The 17,767-nt window shown below is 34.2% G+C and overlaps 1 protein-coding gene across 2 annotated transcripts; it reads left to right on the forward strand.

Moving 5' to 3' along the window:
• Positions 1-328: 328 nt before the first annotated feature.
• LOC140055883 (tubulin gamma-1 chain) lies at positions 329-14,613 on the forward strand. 2 transcript variants are annotated; one of them, XM_072101191.1, is made up of 12 exons: positions 331-932; positions 1,167-1,279; positions 1,437-1,604; positions 1,912-1,980; positions 2,377-2,456; positions 3,175-3,301; positions 3,514-3,600; positions 6,750-6,905; positions 7,252-7,482; positions 7,729-7,815; positions 11,459-11,650; positions 12,263-14,613. In XM_072101191.1, exons 1-12 carry the CDS (start codon positions 884-886, stop codon positions 12,284-12,286), a joined length of 1,383 nt encoding a protein of 460 aa, XP_071957292.1. In that variant the 5' UTR covers positions 331-883; the 3' UTR covers positions 12,287-14,613. The 2 variants fall into 2 exon arrangements, with proteins under 2 accessions (XP_071957293.1, XP_071957292.1); XM_072101192.1 differs by lacking the exon at positions 1,912-1,980 and having other exon boundaries at positions 329-932.
• The last annotated feature ends 3,154 nt before the right edge of the window (positions 14,614-17,767 follow it).

The following is a 17,767-nucleotide window of genomic DNA, read 5'->3' on the forward strand; positions in this document are numbered from 1 at the left end:
AAAACGCATAGTGATACCGGACCGACAGACAGACCGACTGACCGATCGACCGACATAGTGAACTATAGAGTCTCGTCCACGCGGCTAAAAACGTTGGGATCCTGAAATTAAATAATATTAATTACACTAAATATTAAGTAATGCTGTCCATTCATTAAGAGGCCAACTTATAGTAATACGTTTAGCAGTCTAAATCGCAGAAATGCTTTCATATTCACTATTTTTTCAATCAATGAGACAAATTGCTTTCATTAATGTGGATTGAAGGGGATATGCCGGTATCGAGCAGACAACAGCCTGCAAGTACCACGGGGTCATTTCAATGTCGCGGTCTGATTCTTTTGACTTAATTCTTTCACCTGGAAACTCAAAGAAAAATATATGTAACATCTGAATCTCTTATGGTCAATGGTTATTAGATTTAATGGTTACAAAAAGTAACACCGTCTTTTTGCAAGAAAATGTGTGTACTTAGCTGAAATTCTAAATTCTATTTAGTCGCGTTCTCACTATGTCGGTCGGTTGGTCGGTAGTCGGTCGGTTGGTCGGTAGTCGGTCGGTAAACGCTAACTCAAATTTGCGCACGCGACTGCAGCCCTATGGACTCTACCACAACCGTCGGGCCAGCTATTCGCTACTAAACTATTTTTATTTTGTTATAAACGAATCGTATTTTTGGTATTTTTTATAAAACTAAAACAAACAATATAAGCCATGGCTCCTTTGGTAATGGAATCAGAATACCGCCCTCAATGTTAAATTATATATATCGCGCCAACTTTTTTTTTGGAGAGAAAAAAAAACATTTGCGTTAGTAGTAGTGTAAGAAGTTACGTCGTTTAGCTAAACGTTTATTTATAGAACTTCGTTTTCTTACACTGAAATGCCTCGCGAAATAATTACATTGCAATTAGGACAATGTGGCAATCAAAGTAAGTTTAAAATCACATAATGTTATGTATTTAATTCATTATAATATTGGCCTTACCTGTGTGTGTAAAAGCTAGCTAGGCCTAGCCTCTACTGGCTGGTTGGTTGCTTGTAATTGTATCTAGGCATAGCCTAGGCCTATCATGCACTACTAGAAGCGACATAACGAAAAATGGGACGAAACGACCTATTTTAGGCCTATATCATTTTGATGCTTTTTCCCTCCAAAAAAATAGTTGGGAATGAGTTTTGGAAGCAACTTTGCCTGGAGCATGGAATAAGTCCAGAAGGAATTTTGGAAGATTTTGCGACTGACGGAACTGATCGGAAAGATGTTTTCTTTTATCAGGTGAGTCACAACAATTCAATTGTCAATGTGTCATAAATAAAAATTATTGTCAGGCTGTGCTTCTTAGGATATCTATCAAGCAGGTGTAGACAAATCCTCTGGGTATTCTACACACAGTATCTATCTATGATGATGCATTGTTTTATTTCTCTTGCAGGCGGATGATGAACACTACATTCCACGTGCCGTGCTTCTCGATCTTGAACCGCGTGTCATTCACGGCATCCTTAATTCACCGTACTCAAACCTGTACAATCCCGAGAATATCTATCTTTCAAAACATGGGGGCGGTGCTGGAAATAACTGGGCATCTGGATATAATCAGGTAACAAAATAAGGAAATGTTTCTGTGCTGGGTATTACTATATACGGTAACTTGAACAAAAAAATATAGTAATGCAGAATGTTATGTTTTTGTTGTGTATAAAAGTTTATTCAAATGTACTACAAGTGTAATATTGGAGCTGAGTAATAATAAGTAATGGAGACTCTAGAGACACAATCTACAGATTACAAAGTGCTATTTTTTCCAGTACGTACCAAAACTTTTTGACACCCATTCCCAGCTTTTTTTACTAGAATATGGCCGGAAAGAGTGACATGCACTTGCTCTCCAAATTAATTTATTTTAGGCGGATCGTTTACATGAAGAGATCTTTGACATCATTGACAGAGAAGCTGATGGCAGTGATAGTCTTGAGGTAGAGTATGTCTCTTCATCTCCTTAAGCCAATTTTCCACTAGGCGAATTTATTGCACGAATCGAATGCGTCCGCTTATGCGTATTCATGTTTCCGTCTTCCAAATTGCTCTCTACACATGCGTATAGGCTGACAATTTCGATTCGCGCGAATAGATTGGCCTAGTGGAAAATCGGCTTAAAGCATTCTTATTAAATAAATAAAATGACTTGGTAACATGTTTTGCTGAATTCACATAAAAATCATGATGGTCATCGACTGTGTCATCATAATTTGTCATTGTCACATCAACTGGTTCATCACAACTTATTGTCATCAACACCAAAGTTTTCATATAGTATATTGACATCTTTGCCATCTTTTCCTAGTATGAAATCTTGTCTCGTTTTTCTTTAGGGATTTGTTCTCTGCCACTCAATAGCTGGAGGTACAGGTTCTGGAATGGGGTCATACATGCTGGAGAAACTCAATGACAGGCAAGTATTGTACTAAGGCAATCTAATAACAGGATGTAGAGCTCCGGAAGTAAAAGTGCTTACACAGACACCGCGCGGCACGGAGAATGTGTACATAGTACCGTACTGTTAGTATTTGTCGCAGCCAAACATAAGATCAAAGGACTGTTACGAGTTCCTATCTTGGCAAGGCGAGCTCAGTGTCCTGTTGTTAGATTGCCTTGGCTGTACTCGCTCTTTTATAGCTTGATGTGAACAAAAAAAGTGCATTTAGCATTTGAGTTTACTTTGGTAGATAGGAGGTGAACTGAACTAATATTCATAGTAGAAGAAACAAAACCAATTTCATATTAATTGCAATGCATGAAACCATTTTTATGTTTCCCAAGATCACAGCCTACATCCTGCCCAAAAATTGATGAAATCTAGGTTCAGCACTTTTTTGTGGGAATTGATCATTAAAATTAAATGAATAGCGCCCTCTATTTTTTAGAGCAAGTCTACAGTTAGACTATTAAGGTGTCCCCCTGAATAGGGGTGTCTCAGAGAAGGAGTTCTACTACACCTAATTATTTATGTCAACACAGAATCGGCTTTATAAAGAACAACAACAATTTTTTAAATTATAAATCCTGTATATATGAAAGGACAAGTCCTAAAGTCCTTGGGATATTGCCTGATATTGCAAAGGTATTGGCTATCAACTTTTTTCACTTTTTTTGTCTTTTCTTGATTGTAGGTTTCCAAAGAAGTTGATCCAGACATACTCTGTGTTTCCCAACCAACAGGAGATAAGTGATGTAGTTGTACAACCGTATAACTCAATTCTGACCATGAAAAGGCTGACACAAAATGCAGATTGCGTTGTAAGTTAATAATACAGTCCATGATTAAAAATTAAGAGGCCCATTCTCTCTTTAGAATACTGAAAAATGTCATGTCATGCACAATAATAGATGTTTGTTGCCCATAGACATTTTTTAAATACTTGTTACCTTTAAATTAAAAGAAATACTGTACACAACTATAAAAATAATGAAATGATTTTTAATTTGGTAATTTTGTCTTTGTTTCAAAGGTGGTCCTTGACAATACCGCTTTGAACAGGATCGCTACGGACCGCTTACACTTGGCAAATCCAGACTTTACACAAATCAACCAGATGGTAATTATGTAAAAAAATCTAATAATAAGGCTAGATAAGCAAAGAACCTGTAACACAATAATCTCCTGTTCATATAAAAGGGCTTTGCGTGAGCCAATGTTCGACACCTTTGAGTAGTGTGCCTTCAATATGCTTTGCTACGCTCGCGCTAAGGTCAAATTTTCGTTCGCCAAAATGGCGAAAGGTTTTGAAAAACATTAGCCAAATTGAAAATCCTTCAGCCAAATTTAAAAAACCATAAAAATTCGCAAAAATGTTTATTAAATAAATAATGCATGTATTTGTTTGTTATTTTACTTCTTTTACATTTATATTATTATTATTTATCCCAATGAAGCTGATTTTCGTTACCGCGATTTTAACACGTTCGTGAAATTTCAAAAAGTGACGTGTCTTTGAAGTTAAAAATATACTATTTCTTATGTACCCATGAGAATAAAAATTATATGCCTGGAAAGATCTTGTTTAAGGGATTATTTTTATATATTTTTAATCTATGTTTATTAAATATTTTAATAGAAAACACGAGTTAAAAATGAGGTACAAAAGCCGGCGAGCCGAAATCTGCGCGCTAAAAATAACTTTGGAAAACACCTACCCATTTTCGCACCCGATCGCACGAGGTCCATAATAGGTGGTGGAGTAATTTTTGTTGCATGTTATCAGGCTTTAAATACTCTTTATTTTGATATGTAAATCGGTTATTATTATTATGTACATCCGCCTCATATGTCAATTTTACCGATAACAATTTTTTAGCCTTTCTCATTATCAAAATCTGGCTAATTTAGTAATGAATTAAAGCTAATTTATATTTCTGTTTGATAAACCACATCGTTTTATTTGACTTTGCGTGGACCTGGTGCGAAGAAGCCAACAAGACCAACCACTGAAAAAAATAATCCCTACCATAAATATCAGTGTTTACCATTTTCCTTACGGGGGATTCAGTTCTCCGCTTATTACTAAATTACCGTCGCCTAGGTATTAGCGCGTTAATTAATGATTGGATAACCCCCGCACAGTGGACTGTTCCATTTTCTGAACTAGTATTCGCCGCACACGAGGCATGTCGAAAAATGTCGCCTCTCATCATGGAATACTTGCTTCGAAACGTCAATTTTACCGATTTATTAAATTATTTAATAAGTGGAATATTTATCAATCTATTATATAAAACAAGTACGTTAGGAAGAAATGTACCACAGAAATTTAAGAAGCTTTGAATTTGCTATGCAGCGGCCGTAACCCATTCTATGTAGGCGGCCGAAACGCGCTTTGGCCAGGGTTGCCGTTGTAGTATACGTTGTTTCTTAGCTATTCAATTTAAAGCGCAACTTTCGGTTAGAATAATCGAAAGGGAAATAAAATTAAACATGTTAACATTATACTATTGAGGTAATTACTTTGTTAAATTTAAAATTCCCCTTTTTAAATAACAGAACAGCCTCGTTTACGGAAGTATTCGTCCACATGTTTCTGTTTACATTTTCTTCTCGAAGTTCATTTTCTACGTCGAAGAATAGGGACTTCCCCTTTTATTCGCTCATCATCACGTCGACGACGACCGGCCACGAACCAATCACATTAACTGTGTGTCATTAAAACGTCATCGAGGCACGCTTTGCGCATGTTTAAACAGAACTAAAAAAATGAACACGGCAATCGTGACGTCGTCACATAAAATGCTGTTGTGGTAAAAAGTGTACCCGAGTCAGAAAGTACCGAAGTGTGGCGAATTCTCGCTCCCATAAGAAGTCACGCCGACCAGGCTAGGCCTAGGCTTGGAAATGTATTTTCGCCAATTTGGCGAACGAGGCAATAATTATTTTCGCCAAATGGAGACTCCAGTCGCCATTGGCGAATTGGCGAGCGGTTAGCGCGAGCCTAGCTTTGGTAAAGCCTTTTCTCTACTGTATAGGAGATAATATGCATCTAGGACTTTTCGTCCCAGGAATGCTTATACCCAGGTATGCTTCATCCCAGGGATGCTTATACCCAGGTATGCTTCGTCCCAGGTATGCTTCATCCCAGGGATGCTTATACCCAGGGATGCTTCGTCCCAGGTATGCTTCGTCCCAGGGATGCTTATACCCAGGTATGCTTCGTCCCAGGTATGCTTCGTCCCAGGGATGCTTATACCCAGGTATGCTTCGTCCCAGGGATGCTTATACCCAGGTATGCTTCGTCCCAGGGATGCTTATACCCAGGTATGCTTCGTCCCAGTGATGCTTCGTCCCAGGTATGCTTCGTCCCAGGGATGCATATACCCAGGTATGCTTCGTCCCAGGGATGCTTATACCCAGGTATGCTTCGTCCCAGGGATACTTATACCCAGGTATGCTTCGTCCCAGTGATGCTTCGTCCCAGGGATACTTCGTCCCAGGGATGCTTCATCCCAGGGATGCTTCATCCCAGGGATGCTTCGTCCCAGGGATACTTCGTCCCAGGGATGCTTTAGCCCAGGGATACTTTGTCCCAGTGATGCTTTAGCCCAGGGATACTTCGTTTCCAGGGATGCTTATACCCAGGTATGCTTCATCCCAGGGATGCTTCATCCCAAGATGCTTCGTCCCAAGATGCTTCGTCCCAGGGATGCTTATACCCAGGTATGCTTCGTCCCAGGGATGCTTTGTCCCAGGAATGATTTAGCCTAGGGATGCTTCCTTCCAGGGTTGCTTTAGCCCAGTGATGCTTTAGCCCAGGAACACATTCTCATTTTAGGCAAATTGCCAAGGATTACCACAAGTGAATTCATTCACTATCCTTCTCAAAGCTGGCAATCCAATTCACAAGACAAACATATACACAAGATGCTCTACATAAACAAAGACTTATTATTAAGTCTTTGGGAGTGGAGTTGTAAATTGTCATGAGAAAAAAACCCTGACATATGACAGGACTTGAACCCAGGACCCTTAGATTGGTAGCCAAGCATCATAACCACCAAGCCACAGCTCCACTCCAATGCGCAAGAGATCTCTATAGTCAGAAAGGAGATTCATGTGTCATAATGATGACATCTTTATCTATATCACACTTATTTTTACATTTTAACTGTGTCAAAATAGAGGTGACCAGACCATCCTGAAACGTGATTGATATTTATTTATTGATATAATATATAATGATGATTTTTCAAATTGCAGGTTTCAACAATTATGGCAACAAGTACAACAACTCTTCGTTATCCTGGCTACATGAACAATGACTTGATTGGTCTTATTGCATCGTTGATACCAACACCTCGTTTGCATTTTCTCATGACCGGTTATACCCCACTTACCTTAACCTCTGACACCAAGGTAGATATTACATGTTTGTATACAAACAAAATACACATAATTGCACAAAATTATTTATTTTAAAAGTTATTATAAACTGCATACACAAGAATTAGTGTAATATTATTTTATTGATTAAATACTTATTTTTAACTTAATTTGAGTACACCGAATGTGAATAAACTTAATTTGAATATACAGTACCTAATTTGAATATACTTAATTTGAATATAACGTACTTAATTTGAATAAACTTAATTTGAATATACCTAATTTGAATATTCTTAATTTGAATATATTTAATTTGAATACACCTGATTTGAATACACCTAATTTGAATACACCTAATCTACTGTTATTTTTTAAGGCAATGAATGTAAGAAAGACAACTGTACTAGATGTGATGAGAAGGTTATTACAACCAAAGAACATCATGGTGTCGACAACATTGCGGGACCGGCAGAGTGCTCACTGCTATATATCCATACTGAACATCATCCAAGGTGAAGTTGACCCTACGCAAGTCCACAAAAGTCTTCAAAGGATTCGGGAACGAAAGTTAGCATCATTTATACCATGGGGCCCTGCTAGCATACAGGTACAATTTACTTACATAATGAGAATGTAAAAGCTAAACTGCTTATGTTTTATTCTGTTACAAAATATTTACTATCCATATGTTTGTGTTTCATTCAAGACATGTAGTTATCGTTATTATTAAATATATATGGTCCAACAGTTTTTACATTATTATTTTGTGTTTAAAATGACTGTATATTAGAATCTACTAGAAACATGTTTAAAACGCAGTTAGTTATTTATGTGTTGAATTCTTAATTTATAGGTCGCCTTATCACGCAAGTCGCCGTACGTGCAGACCGCACATCGAGTCAGCGGATTGATGTTAGCGAACCACACAAGTATTGTAACCGTAAGTATTCTTACAAAATTATAAGTCGATTTTCTTTGATATCTGCATTTTTCATTCATCATAGCGCATCAGTAGTATTCATCTATTTGATGGTCATAATTTGATGATTGTTTCGATCATATCAGTCATAGCCAAAATTCTTAAAATTAACATTCATATTAGACTAAAGCTTGTCTACATTATCAAACTACTTTGACAAAAACAGTGTCTATACATGAGGACATCACATTTTTTTTGTCACATAAAATTTGATAGTGACAGAAATGTGATTATCATCTAATATTATACTACGGTAAGTGAAAAAGACCCTAATGCTCTGTCTTGTCTACACTATCAAACTTTATGTGACACGAAAAGTGATGTGCCCCGAAAAGTGATGTGCCCATATATGGACATGATAATGTCATATCACTAGTATGTTTTGGCACAAGATTTCCTCATCTTCTCGGGATTATGCCTTCCTCCATAGCCAATTTTCTTAAATTCACTTTTCTTTTGTAAATCCAACAATCATCTTTTTCATTTTTTATATACCTTCCATTTCTGTTTATTATTTTGTATTGTATTGCTATGGAGGAAAATAAATGTCTTTTGAATTGAATTGATATCACTACCATATTTAAGCATATCACTACCATATTTAAATACATCACACTTTTTTTGTCAAACTAGTTTGATAGTGTAGACAGGGCTTTAGTTTGAATTTATAAAAATTATATATATATATAATAGAATTGTAAGAGTTGTTGCGTTTTATATACTGTTTTGTGACTCTACGTACTGCATACAAAAACTTCTTTGTTTACAGTCTATGTTTTAGTGACATCACCATGGTTCACGATTTCCCTCAATTAAAATAAAGCTATTCCTCTCATGGTTATTCACCTTAAATTTAATACTGATTTACTGTTGGTAAAGTCAAAATATAACCATTAATGTTTCTATTGATTAATTACAAAATGAATTCTATGAAGTATTTTTGTAATAAAATTTGGTTGTTATCCTAACTGTAAAGTAAACTTAATGTTGGCATTGATAAATGCGAAGTTGAGAACATGTAGAGGTCAGACCAAGTTTAACATATGATACACAACCATTTCCTGACTAGGCTTAAAATGTCGTAAAAGTTCATAAATAATTATGGTGTAAGACAGCGTACACACTTTCTTCTTCCCAAATGTATCATGAGACTGTTGCGCTTGACTGCTTTTATACGTGAAGAGTTAATCATGACACAAAGATTCATCACTATAAATCTTTTGTCTTTTTTAACCAAATACTCATGAAAAAGTGGAGTGGCCGCACCGTCTTCTACTATAATATTGTCATGTGTTTGAGGCTCACTTACTCCATGGTTCTGGTGGTAGAACAAGTCTTCGGATAAGTACTATTGTACTATAAATTGTAGGTCCAATGTACACAAAATGCTTTTGTGCACTTTGGAGAATCTAGTACATTTTATTTTTTCGAGATGGTTACTGTGTAATACCCAGATGTATTGGGCAGCGTATGTAATAATGTTTTTGTGAAATCATTTTAATAGTACAGTAGAACCTCCATTTTACGTACGGTACGGGACCGAAAGGCGTACGTAAAACAAAAGATTCGTAAAATCAAGGTTGACCTTAAATTGACCCCAAATACGTAGAGATCGTAGCTATAAAGGCTACCCTGTTTGTCTACTTTATTGAACAGCATGCAGGTTGTCACTAGCTAGGCCTTGCCTGGACTATTCAGGCCAGGCTAGCAGGCCTAGCAAGATGTGAGGCCTAACTAGAAAAGTACAGTACTGTACAGTATATACAGGCTGTGAGATGTTTAAATAAAGTGTAAAATATCAATGTTCTTGTATTTTCTATCAATAAAAACAGTCGCTGCTTAAATGCACGTGCGTAGCTTGACGCAAACACACAGCAGAATTCCACACACAGCCATGATTGTGGCTTTGTTGTTGTTAAATTGCGCCCTCAATGTAAGAAAATGATGACGTCATCGGTTATTTTAAGCGTACGTAAAATCAAGGGAATGTAAAATCAGGGTACAAAAAAAGACAGGTTCTACTGTATAGTAATTATTCACAAGCAAGTTTACTGCATCGTACAAAATTATCAAAATATTTACAGAAAACTAAGCGCGGAAATGTTACCTTTAATCTATTCTACACTTAGTGTATTCTATTGTATAATATTAATATTATTTATCATTTTCAGTTATTCTTTAAAAATTACCATTTATGATCAACATTCAATTAAAGATGTTGTGAAACCTTTGGTGTTTTTTTTTATTGAATTGAAAGGTTTTATTTTTATCCACAGTAAATCACATAATTCCAATGTTATTAATGTTTTCTGAAAGATAAATTCAACCTTTTAAACTTCAGTTGACTTCTAATTGACAAATTATTGAACTTTTGGGAAATAATTGCGTTTACAAAAATCTACCTTTCATTTCTATCATGCATCAAGGCTGTAGCGAGAGGTTAAAAACAGACTAGGCAAAGATGCTTTAAATATAATTCTTAATAAACAATGCGTCGATCTGTGTTGGGAGATTAGGGTGGGTGGTGAAAATTGACAATTTCCGATGAGGTGTCTGCCTCATGCTAGCTATGGCGTTGTGCAAACCTAGTCCGATGAGATAAAAATGGTGATGTTTGTTAAATAATCACATAAACATGTTAAAAGTAAAGGTCGGTTTCCACTAGGACATAAGCTGCAACACAGACAAATTAACCAATCAAAAGCAATGAATTATTTGAACTGTTGCTTGTGATTGGTCAGTTGTTGTGTCCTAGTGGGAACCAAACTTTAACAGCATAGTTCTGCAGTAGAATAATAATAATAATTCTGACAGTGAATGTTGTAAATATATATATATATCTTGGTTGAGGTGACTTTTCTCATTCTCACAGATTTCCTCATCTTTTTTTTATTTATCGTTTCAAATTAATTAATTAAATTTCAGTATATCACCGGGCGGTTTAGAATTCTTGTTCTGTGCCTGATGTGTTTATATATACCGTAATATACATTCCAGATTTTAATTTATTCCTTTACGACTTATACAGAGTACAAGAAGATTAATATTGTGTATTCTGCTGAAATGCTTTTAAAATGTTAAAATTAGAAATGAGAGAAACATGGAATAACCTTTAGTTAAAGAGCAGTTAAGAATTGGGGGATAACTCAGAAAGTAATTCATCAAAATCTATAGGTTGTTGTACCGATTATTATTTAGTGTTTTTTACAGAATCCGTCCATTAATTTTTAGAGTGGAATTGAAGGTGAACAAGGCCATATACATGGCTGCAGTCGCGTGCTCAAGTTAGTGTTTACTGACCAACCCCCCACCAACCGACTGACATAGTGAGCTTTAGAGTTGCGTTGCACGCGACTAAAAATGCTAGTCGTATGAAAAATATATGTAATGTAAATTAAGTGAAATTGATCATTAACTTATACTAGTCGGTACTAGTTGGACGATCATGGGGAAATTAGGTTGAACTGAAATAAACATTGAACATATTATGGCTCAAACATTTACCATCAATTGGTCGAAATGGTATCACATGATAAAGTGTCTATCAACTATTTTTCGAATGCATAGACCCCATTCATTTTTGCTAACAAATTTTTCTTTACAGCTTTTTGAAAGAACGTGTAGCCAATACGACAAGCTTCGAAAACGTGAAGCTTTTCTCGAACAATTCCGAAAAGAGGAGATGTTCAAGGAAAATTTAGATGAGCTGGATAATTCACGAGAAGTTGTACAACAGATGATAGATGAATATCACGCCGCCACCAAACCAGACTACATTTCTTGGGGAACACATCAGGTCAGAATTATTTTTGTATTTGTATTTAAATATAAAATAGAAAATATATGCTACCTTTTTAATGCAGTAATTTGACACGGTATTTGTGCCGTAACACATTCAAATTACTCTTTAATTAAAAATTTAATTTTAATTACAGTTTTTTAAAGGGTTGATTTAATGGTACATGTTGTCTTTCTGAAAAAAATTAATTTGTAGGAATTTTTATAGACCATTATATGTCACATAATAACACTGTATTTTCTGCATAATTAGTTTTTATGCTGTTTTCCATTCATATAATACAAATTACTACTCTCTTTCAAGCTGAAATTGATATACTGTAGGGTAAATTTATATATAGATATATAAATTTGAAATACTTGAATGCTAACTAATAAATAATTTGACTGTAATAATAATAATAATGGTGTCCGGCGGGGGATAGTTTATTACCATTAGTTAGGGTCTAATGTAAAGAGGGGTCAGTGATCCATTAGGCGCTATATAAATATTGTTTATTATTATTATTATTATTACAATAAATTTTATTAATATAAACAAGATAAATATATATATCCAGATATTGCATTTCACTAATGTTATTTTTTGGTGTGGTTTTTTTCTCAATAGGGCAGTGAGTCAGCAAGAACATGAAATTATTTATCAACATTACTGTAAGAAATGTATGTATTGTATATAGTTCATAATTTCTAGATGTAACTATACTTCAATTTGAAGAAAATGTTACAATTTCAAAGAAGATAAAATATTTTCTAACTAACTGATATATTTTCTTGTGAAGATCAGTTCAATTTGGAGCATTTTAAAAGGATAGTTCCGGCTATAAAGTTTATAATTGTTTATTACAAGGTATAAACCATTGCAGCAACATTGATAATAACACCTTTGTTGTCTGCTGTAAAGCAGAACTATCGTGAAATAAGCCAATAAGCCTTAGCTCTGTCTACACTATCAAACTTCATGTGACAAAAAATGTGACATGCCCATTATACGTCATATCACTACCATATTTGGGCATATCACATATTTTTGTCAAACTAGTTTTATAGAGTGGATAGAGGTTTAAAAGTGGTACTAACGGTAGGAAATTCAAAAATATTGACTTATGTAAATTTAAGGCATTTTTTGTTGTTGAAAAATCAGGATGTTGAAACATTATGCATAAACAATATATTTACGAAGCTAATAATACTTATAAATAATTCTATCAAAAGATTTCTATGAAATCTTTTAAATAATAAACGTATCTATGAAGATTTATCTTGGTTTAAGACGGTAGATAAACTAAGCTAACGCGATCCAATTACTTAAAAATGCGCCTCGCACAATTTCCAATACCAACGCAATTATTACGTTAATCATTGATGGATGAGAGAAGCATTTCAAGTCGAAGTTCACTTTCGTTCGTCTGTGTTAAGTATGTCACGGTCCCATAGGTCTCTTTTCTTTCAGTTTAAAATCTTATAGTAATATAAATTCGACAATTTCTCGTCAAATAAAACTTAAAAGCTATACATTACATTAAAGTGTATAAGTGATGGAATGATGGGAATATGAGTATTGTGTTTTGCTTGTTTTTTTTATCAATGCCATTATCTAATTTTCGATAAAGATGAAAACAATTATTTGACAATGTAGATAGAAAGGCTAAAACAAAGACATGACAATTCGGTGCTTACTGATTTTGTATTGTGTTTCTTTTCAGTGTAAAATCTTGTTTTTCTTTGCTTATTCAAATTTTGATGATTATGCTAATAATACAATTATACTTTTGCATAATATAAATCTAAAGTAAACAGCTAATAATTATACTGTATTTATTTTTGCCTCAATTGTTGTTTTTGCTTTGGAATTAAGTAGAAAATTAAGACAATTTGATGCTTATGGTATTTTTTTTGTCGATTAAAAATATTATTTGCTAATTATAATTTTGCTGATTATGCTAATTATAATTTTGCTGATTATGCTAATTATAATTGTGCATAATTAAAAATCTAAATAAATAAGAGTGAATTAATGGTTTTTACCAATATCGTTATCTGTGCATATTTTATGTTCGCATGGTAATCGAATTTTGCTTGGAATGAGATATTAAAAATCTACCGGAAGAAAATGTTGTAATTTTATGATTTTGAATATAAACAGGTTGTTAAATGTATGTTTTCAATGTGTCTTTTATTATGAAATATTACAATATATGTCTGGGCATTTTATATCGAAAAGGCATTATTTTCGCGAATGTTAAATGTATGTTTTTCGTAGGTATTTTATATTATAAAATATGATTATTTTCGCGAATGATAAATGTGTTTGTCGCATTAATATTTTATATTTTAACAAAGGTAATTGTTTTTTGTTTGTTTGTACTTTGTACACTTATTTTATAGTGTTACGGTACTGTAATATCTGTTTGTTCCAAATAATATTGAATTCCGGCATGATTACATTGGTTGTATATGGTTTACCAATCTACATATAGTAACACCTTTGGGCCACAGCGAAGTGTCCCCTTAATAGGAGTGTCCTTTAAATAGGATTTGGCTAAAATGTTAAAAATTTACCTTTCATATTTCACGAGAAATTGTCCCCTTAATAGGAGTGTCCTTTAAATAGGATTTGGCTAAAATGTTAAAAATTTACCTTTCATATTTCACGAGAAATTGTCCCCTTAATAGGAGTGCCCTTTAAATAGGATTTGGCTAAAATGTTAACATATTGCCATTTATTTATTGCACGAGAAAGTGTGTTATTAGGGGTGTTGAAATGGTGGGCGTTCTACTGTAGTATGGTTTCACGTTGAAAGATATAGAAAAAGTGCAGTCCCATATACCTTATCTCGCTTCTAAATGAATAATATCAATAATAATATTTAGAATATGTAAATATCCTTGTAATTTAGCTTTGGCTGCAATGACGATATTTGAAATAAATGAAATGAATGGAAAAAATGAAATGAATAATGATTTTAAAGCATAAGCCTGCAATATGCCTGTATATGTTACACAAATTAATCCTCTAGTCAATTATAAGGGAATAAATTTCAATTGTAATGAACTCTGATTAAATGAACTTCTACATAAAATCAATGTTTTATTTTATGTCAGAGCTACGTGCCGAAAAATAAATTTGCGACTACATAAATTCTAGCAGATCGTGATTAGATTAGCCCTTTGAGGTAAACAAGTGGAGAAAAGTAACTTGTATTCTCATTCAATAAACCATTATTAAAGTCATGTACGACTATTACAAGACCAACTACCAAGAGAAACATAATAACAATCGCCGAAGTGATTTTGTCTGTTTTGCGTAAACAAAGAATTAAAGATGGTTTTAGTCGCGGATAATGTCTTTATTTTTACTTTGAATTTAAGCATCGAGCAAGGAAAGGCTTAAATAATAAATAGATGTTTTTATTTAGAACGTCTGCAAGATTGAAAAGTCGGCGAGTCCATTTTAGCCTTAAAGCAACACGTAGAGAAAAGAACAAATTAATGAATAAACCATGGATTATTACATACAAACCATCATGATTAAAGGTACACTATCAAACTCGTTTGACAAAAAAAGTGTGATGTGCCCAAATATGGCAGAGATATGCCCAAATATGGTAGTGATATGACATCATCATGTCCATATATGGTCACATCATCACATTTTGTTGTCACATAAAGACAGAGCTTTAGTCCTACTATGGTATGTTCTAATGTATCTATACCGGTACTATACAAGTTTGTTTATTACACCGACGTGGATGTGATGCTGAGACTGAGAATATAATTGTTTTTTGTCCAGAATAAATGTTCATCTTAAATCTTCGTGTTTAAAATTGCTATTGTTATTATAAAAATATAACCTCTTTGCAACATTAATTTCAAGCTCAGTTGTTTTTTTTGTTGAAAATATTTATATTTCGTAATAAATTATATAGAAACTAAACTCGAAGCTACCCTTTAATAAATCGGTGCCTAAAAACATCGCTCATATTTTATTCAAATCAAACAAATTGCGTCATCGGTATTATAACAACATCGGTTATTTTTTTCCGAGACTGTTTTATCATAAACCACAAACACGGCATATTGGCTGAGACAATTATTTTGATACTACACAGAGACTTAAGAATAAGCATACAACATCATTTTCTGGCATGTTGGGAAAGAATGAATGAAACAAAGGTATAGGGTTGCTACTGTCATTCTCGCGTTCAAAAAATCGTTTTTAATTTCTATGCGCCCGTAGACTATGCCTCCATAATTTAGCGAGGACAACATTTAAAAGACGCGCGCGTTCACATTCTGATGAATTTAATTTACCGCGCGTGTAAAAGAATTTTACAGACGTGCGCGTTCAAATGCTGATAAAATTCGTTCGTTTGTACGCATGTATCTCCTTCTTGGTGTACAAGTTCACACCGTATAATCAGTTTTACTTGTACTGGATTGTATTCTTATGTAGTATAAACATTGCTATGAAACGCTAATTCGGTTTTTTGAAATGATAATAATGTTTTTGTTGTTGAAACCAGGTTGTTTATGCATATTGCTGTTTCATTGATATTTCTTTAAAGAGTTTCTTTACCTTCTAACATAACATTTTTCATCGTTGATTTCTGTTACGTAATAAGTTTTATCGTTGAATGAAGGGTTGTCCGCTATGATCTTCCCGAAACGAAGTTTACCTTAGATATGGAAGATGTTTCTTTTTCTCATTTGATGATCTATTTGTTGATGATCTGTCTCTGATTTCATAAGCTTCAAAATGAGCTCACTTTTTAGATTGCAGATTCAATTATTTTCTCCGCTTCACGTGATCTACTTGTTAATGACTCCTTATGAACTACTTTTGAGGAAATTGCTTTACTTACAAAATCCTTGGTGGCGCTATTATTAATTACATGTGATAATATTGAAGAAAATAATAGGTGATTTCTTAGATGATTTAGTTTGCGATAGACTGAAGTTAAAATAACACACCTCGGGCAGCAGGTAAGCGATTCATTTATTGTTACTGTTATAATGTATACAGGTGCATACTACTGTAGGCCTCCTAGTTTCCTTTGAAGTGGGCACTCAACAGCAAGTCCATAACAGTTAACCCTTTTTAGAGGACACCCATATTGTATGAATTGAAGGGAACACTTCGTTGGTTCCCAAAGGTGTCCTCATAATAGGGGTTCTCCTTATTTGCTATTTCATAACATTCAGTGACTTAACGGGAGACATAAAGTAGACGCGCGTGTACTAAAGTGACCTTAATTATTTTTGTCAGTTTTTGAGCGCGCGCGTCACATCATGGTTGCCTACAGCTCTTCGTTGGATACAGACGTAAAATAGACCTATAATGATAAATTTCAATTCACAGAAACATCGAATGATGTGATGGATGTATCGCAAGCATACTATTTTTATTTGTGCATACACCATGAAAACAATGATATATATATTTTTTATGTGTAATTTCTTCACGGTTTAAAGAGTTCCAAGCCGGGATTAGGAATATAGTCTTGGTTTCTCACTATGACGCAACGTAAGGACGTAAGCGCAAAAAAAGTAATTCTCACTTTGGCGTTGCGTTCTGTGGGAAACAATTTGTGTATATTAAAAGTTTAGTTTTATATAATATAATTTTAATGTATAGGCCTATATATTTTTGTTTCAAAATCTTCAAATTGAAACTCATTTTAAACTTGGTTTGCCCTTTTTTGTTTACAAAATCACTTTATTCGGGTTTATGTATTTATACACTGAGCATTTGAAAATATTTTAATTGGCGCGTAATACTTGTTTGTCCATATTATTATTCAATTATTATTATCCTAACCACTTATCAGATAGATGCACCCCAAGACACCCCCTTTTCCCATTAACAAAATGTAAAACGTCGTAAGCCCCATTAACCCAAGTCTGACGTGCTTCTATGCTAAAAACAAAGCAGATTTGGCTGATTTTCATCATGAAACACGTTAACACAGGGGACCCCGTAGGCCGGCTACATGAAGAAAAATTGGGTGTGATTTAAACCGGCCTTAAGCCTACTTTGTAAAGTTTAATCGAAATGAATTTGTACTTAAGGCATTGGATTAATCATATACCCATCCGGTTCCTTGCATCACAT

Source organism: Antedon mediterranea, chromosome 1, assembly GCF_964355755.1.
Source record: "Antedon mediterranea chromosome 1, ecAntMedi1.1, whole genome shotgun sequence".
NCBI classification, from domain to species: domain Eukaryota; kingdom Metazoa; phylum Echinodermata; class Crinoidea; order Comatulida; family Antedonidae; genus Antedon; species Antedon mediterranea.

What these genes read in the sequence shown, in the direction of transcription:
- LOC140055883 (XM_072101191.1), top strand. Translation starts at nt 884, where the DNA reads ATGCCTCGCGAAATAATTACATTGCAATTAGGACAATGTGGCAATCAA. An exon ending in ATGGCAGTGATAGTCTTGAG is followed by an intron (nt 1,981 to 2,376) that starts GTAGAGTATGTC and finishes GTTTTTCTTTAG; the next exon opens with GGATTTGTTCTCTGCCACTC. An exon ending in GGGGCCCTGCTAGCATACAG is followed by an intron (nt 7,483 to 7,728) that starts GTACAATTTACT and finishes CTTAATTTATAG; the next exon opens with GTCGCCTTATCACGCAAGTC.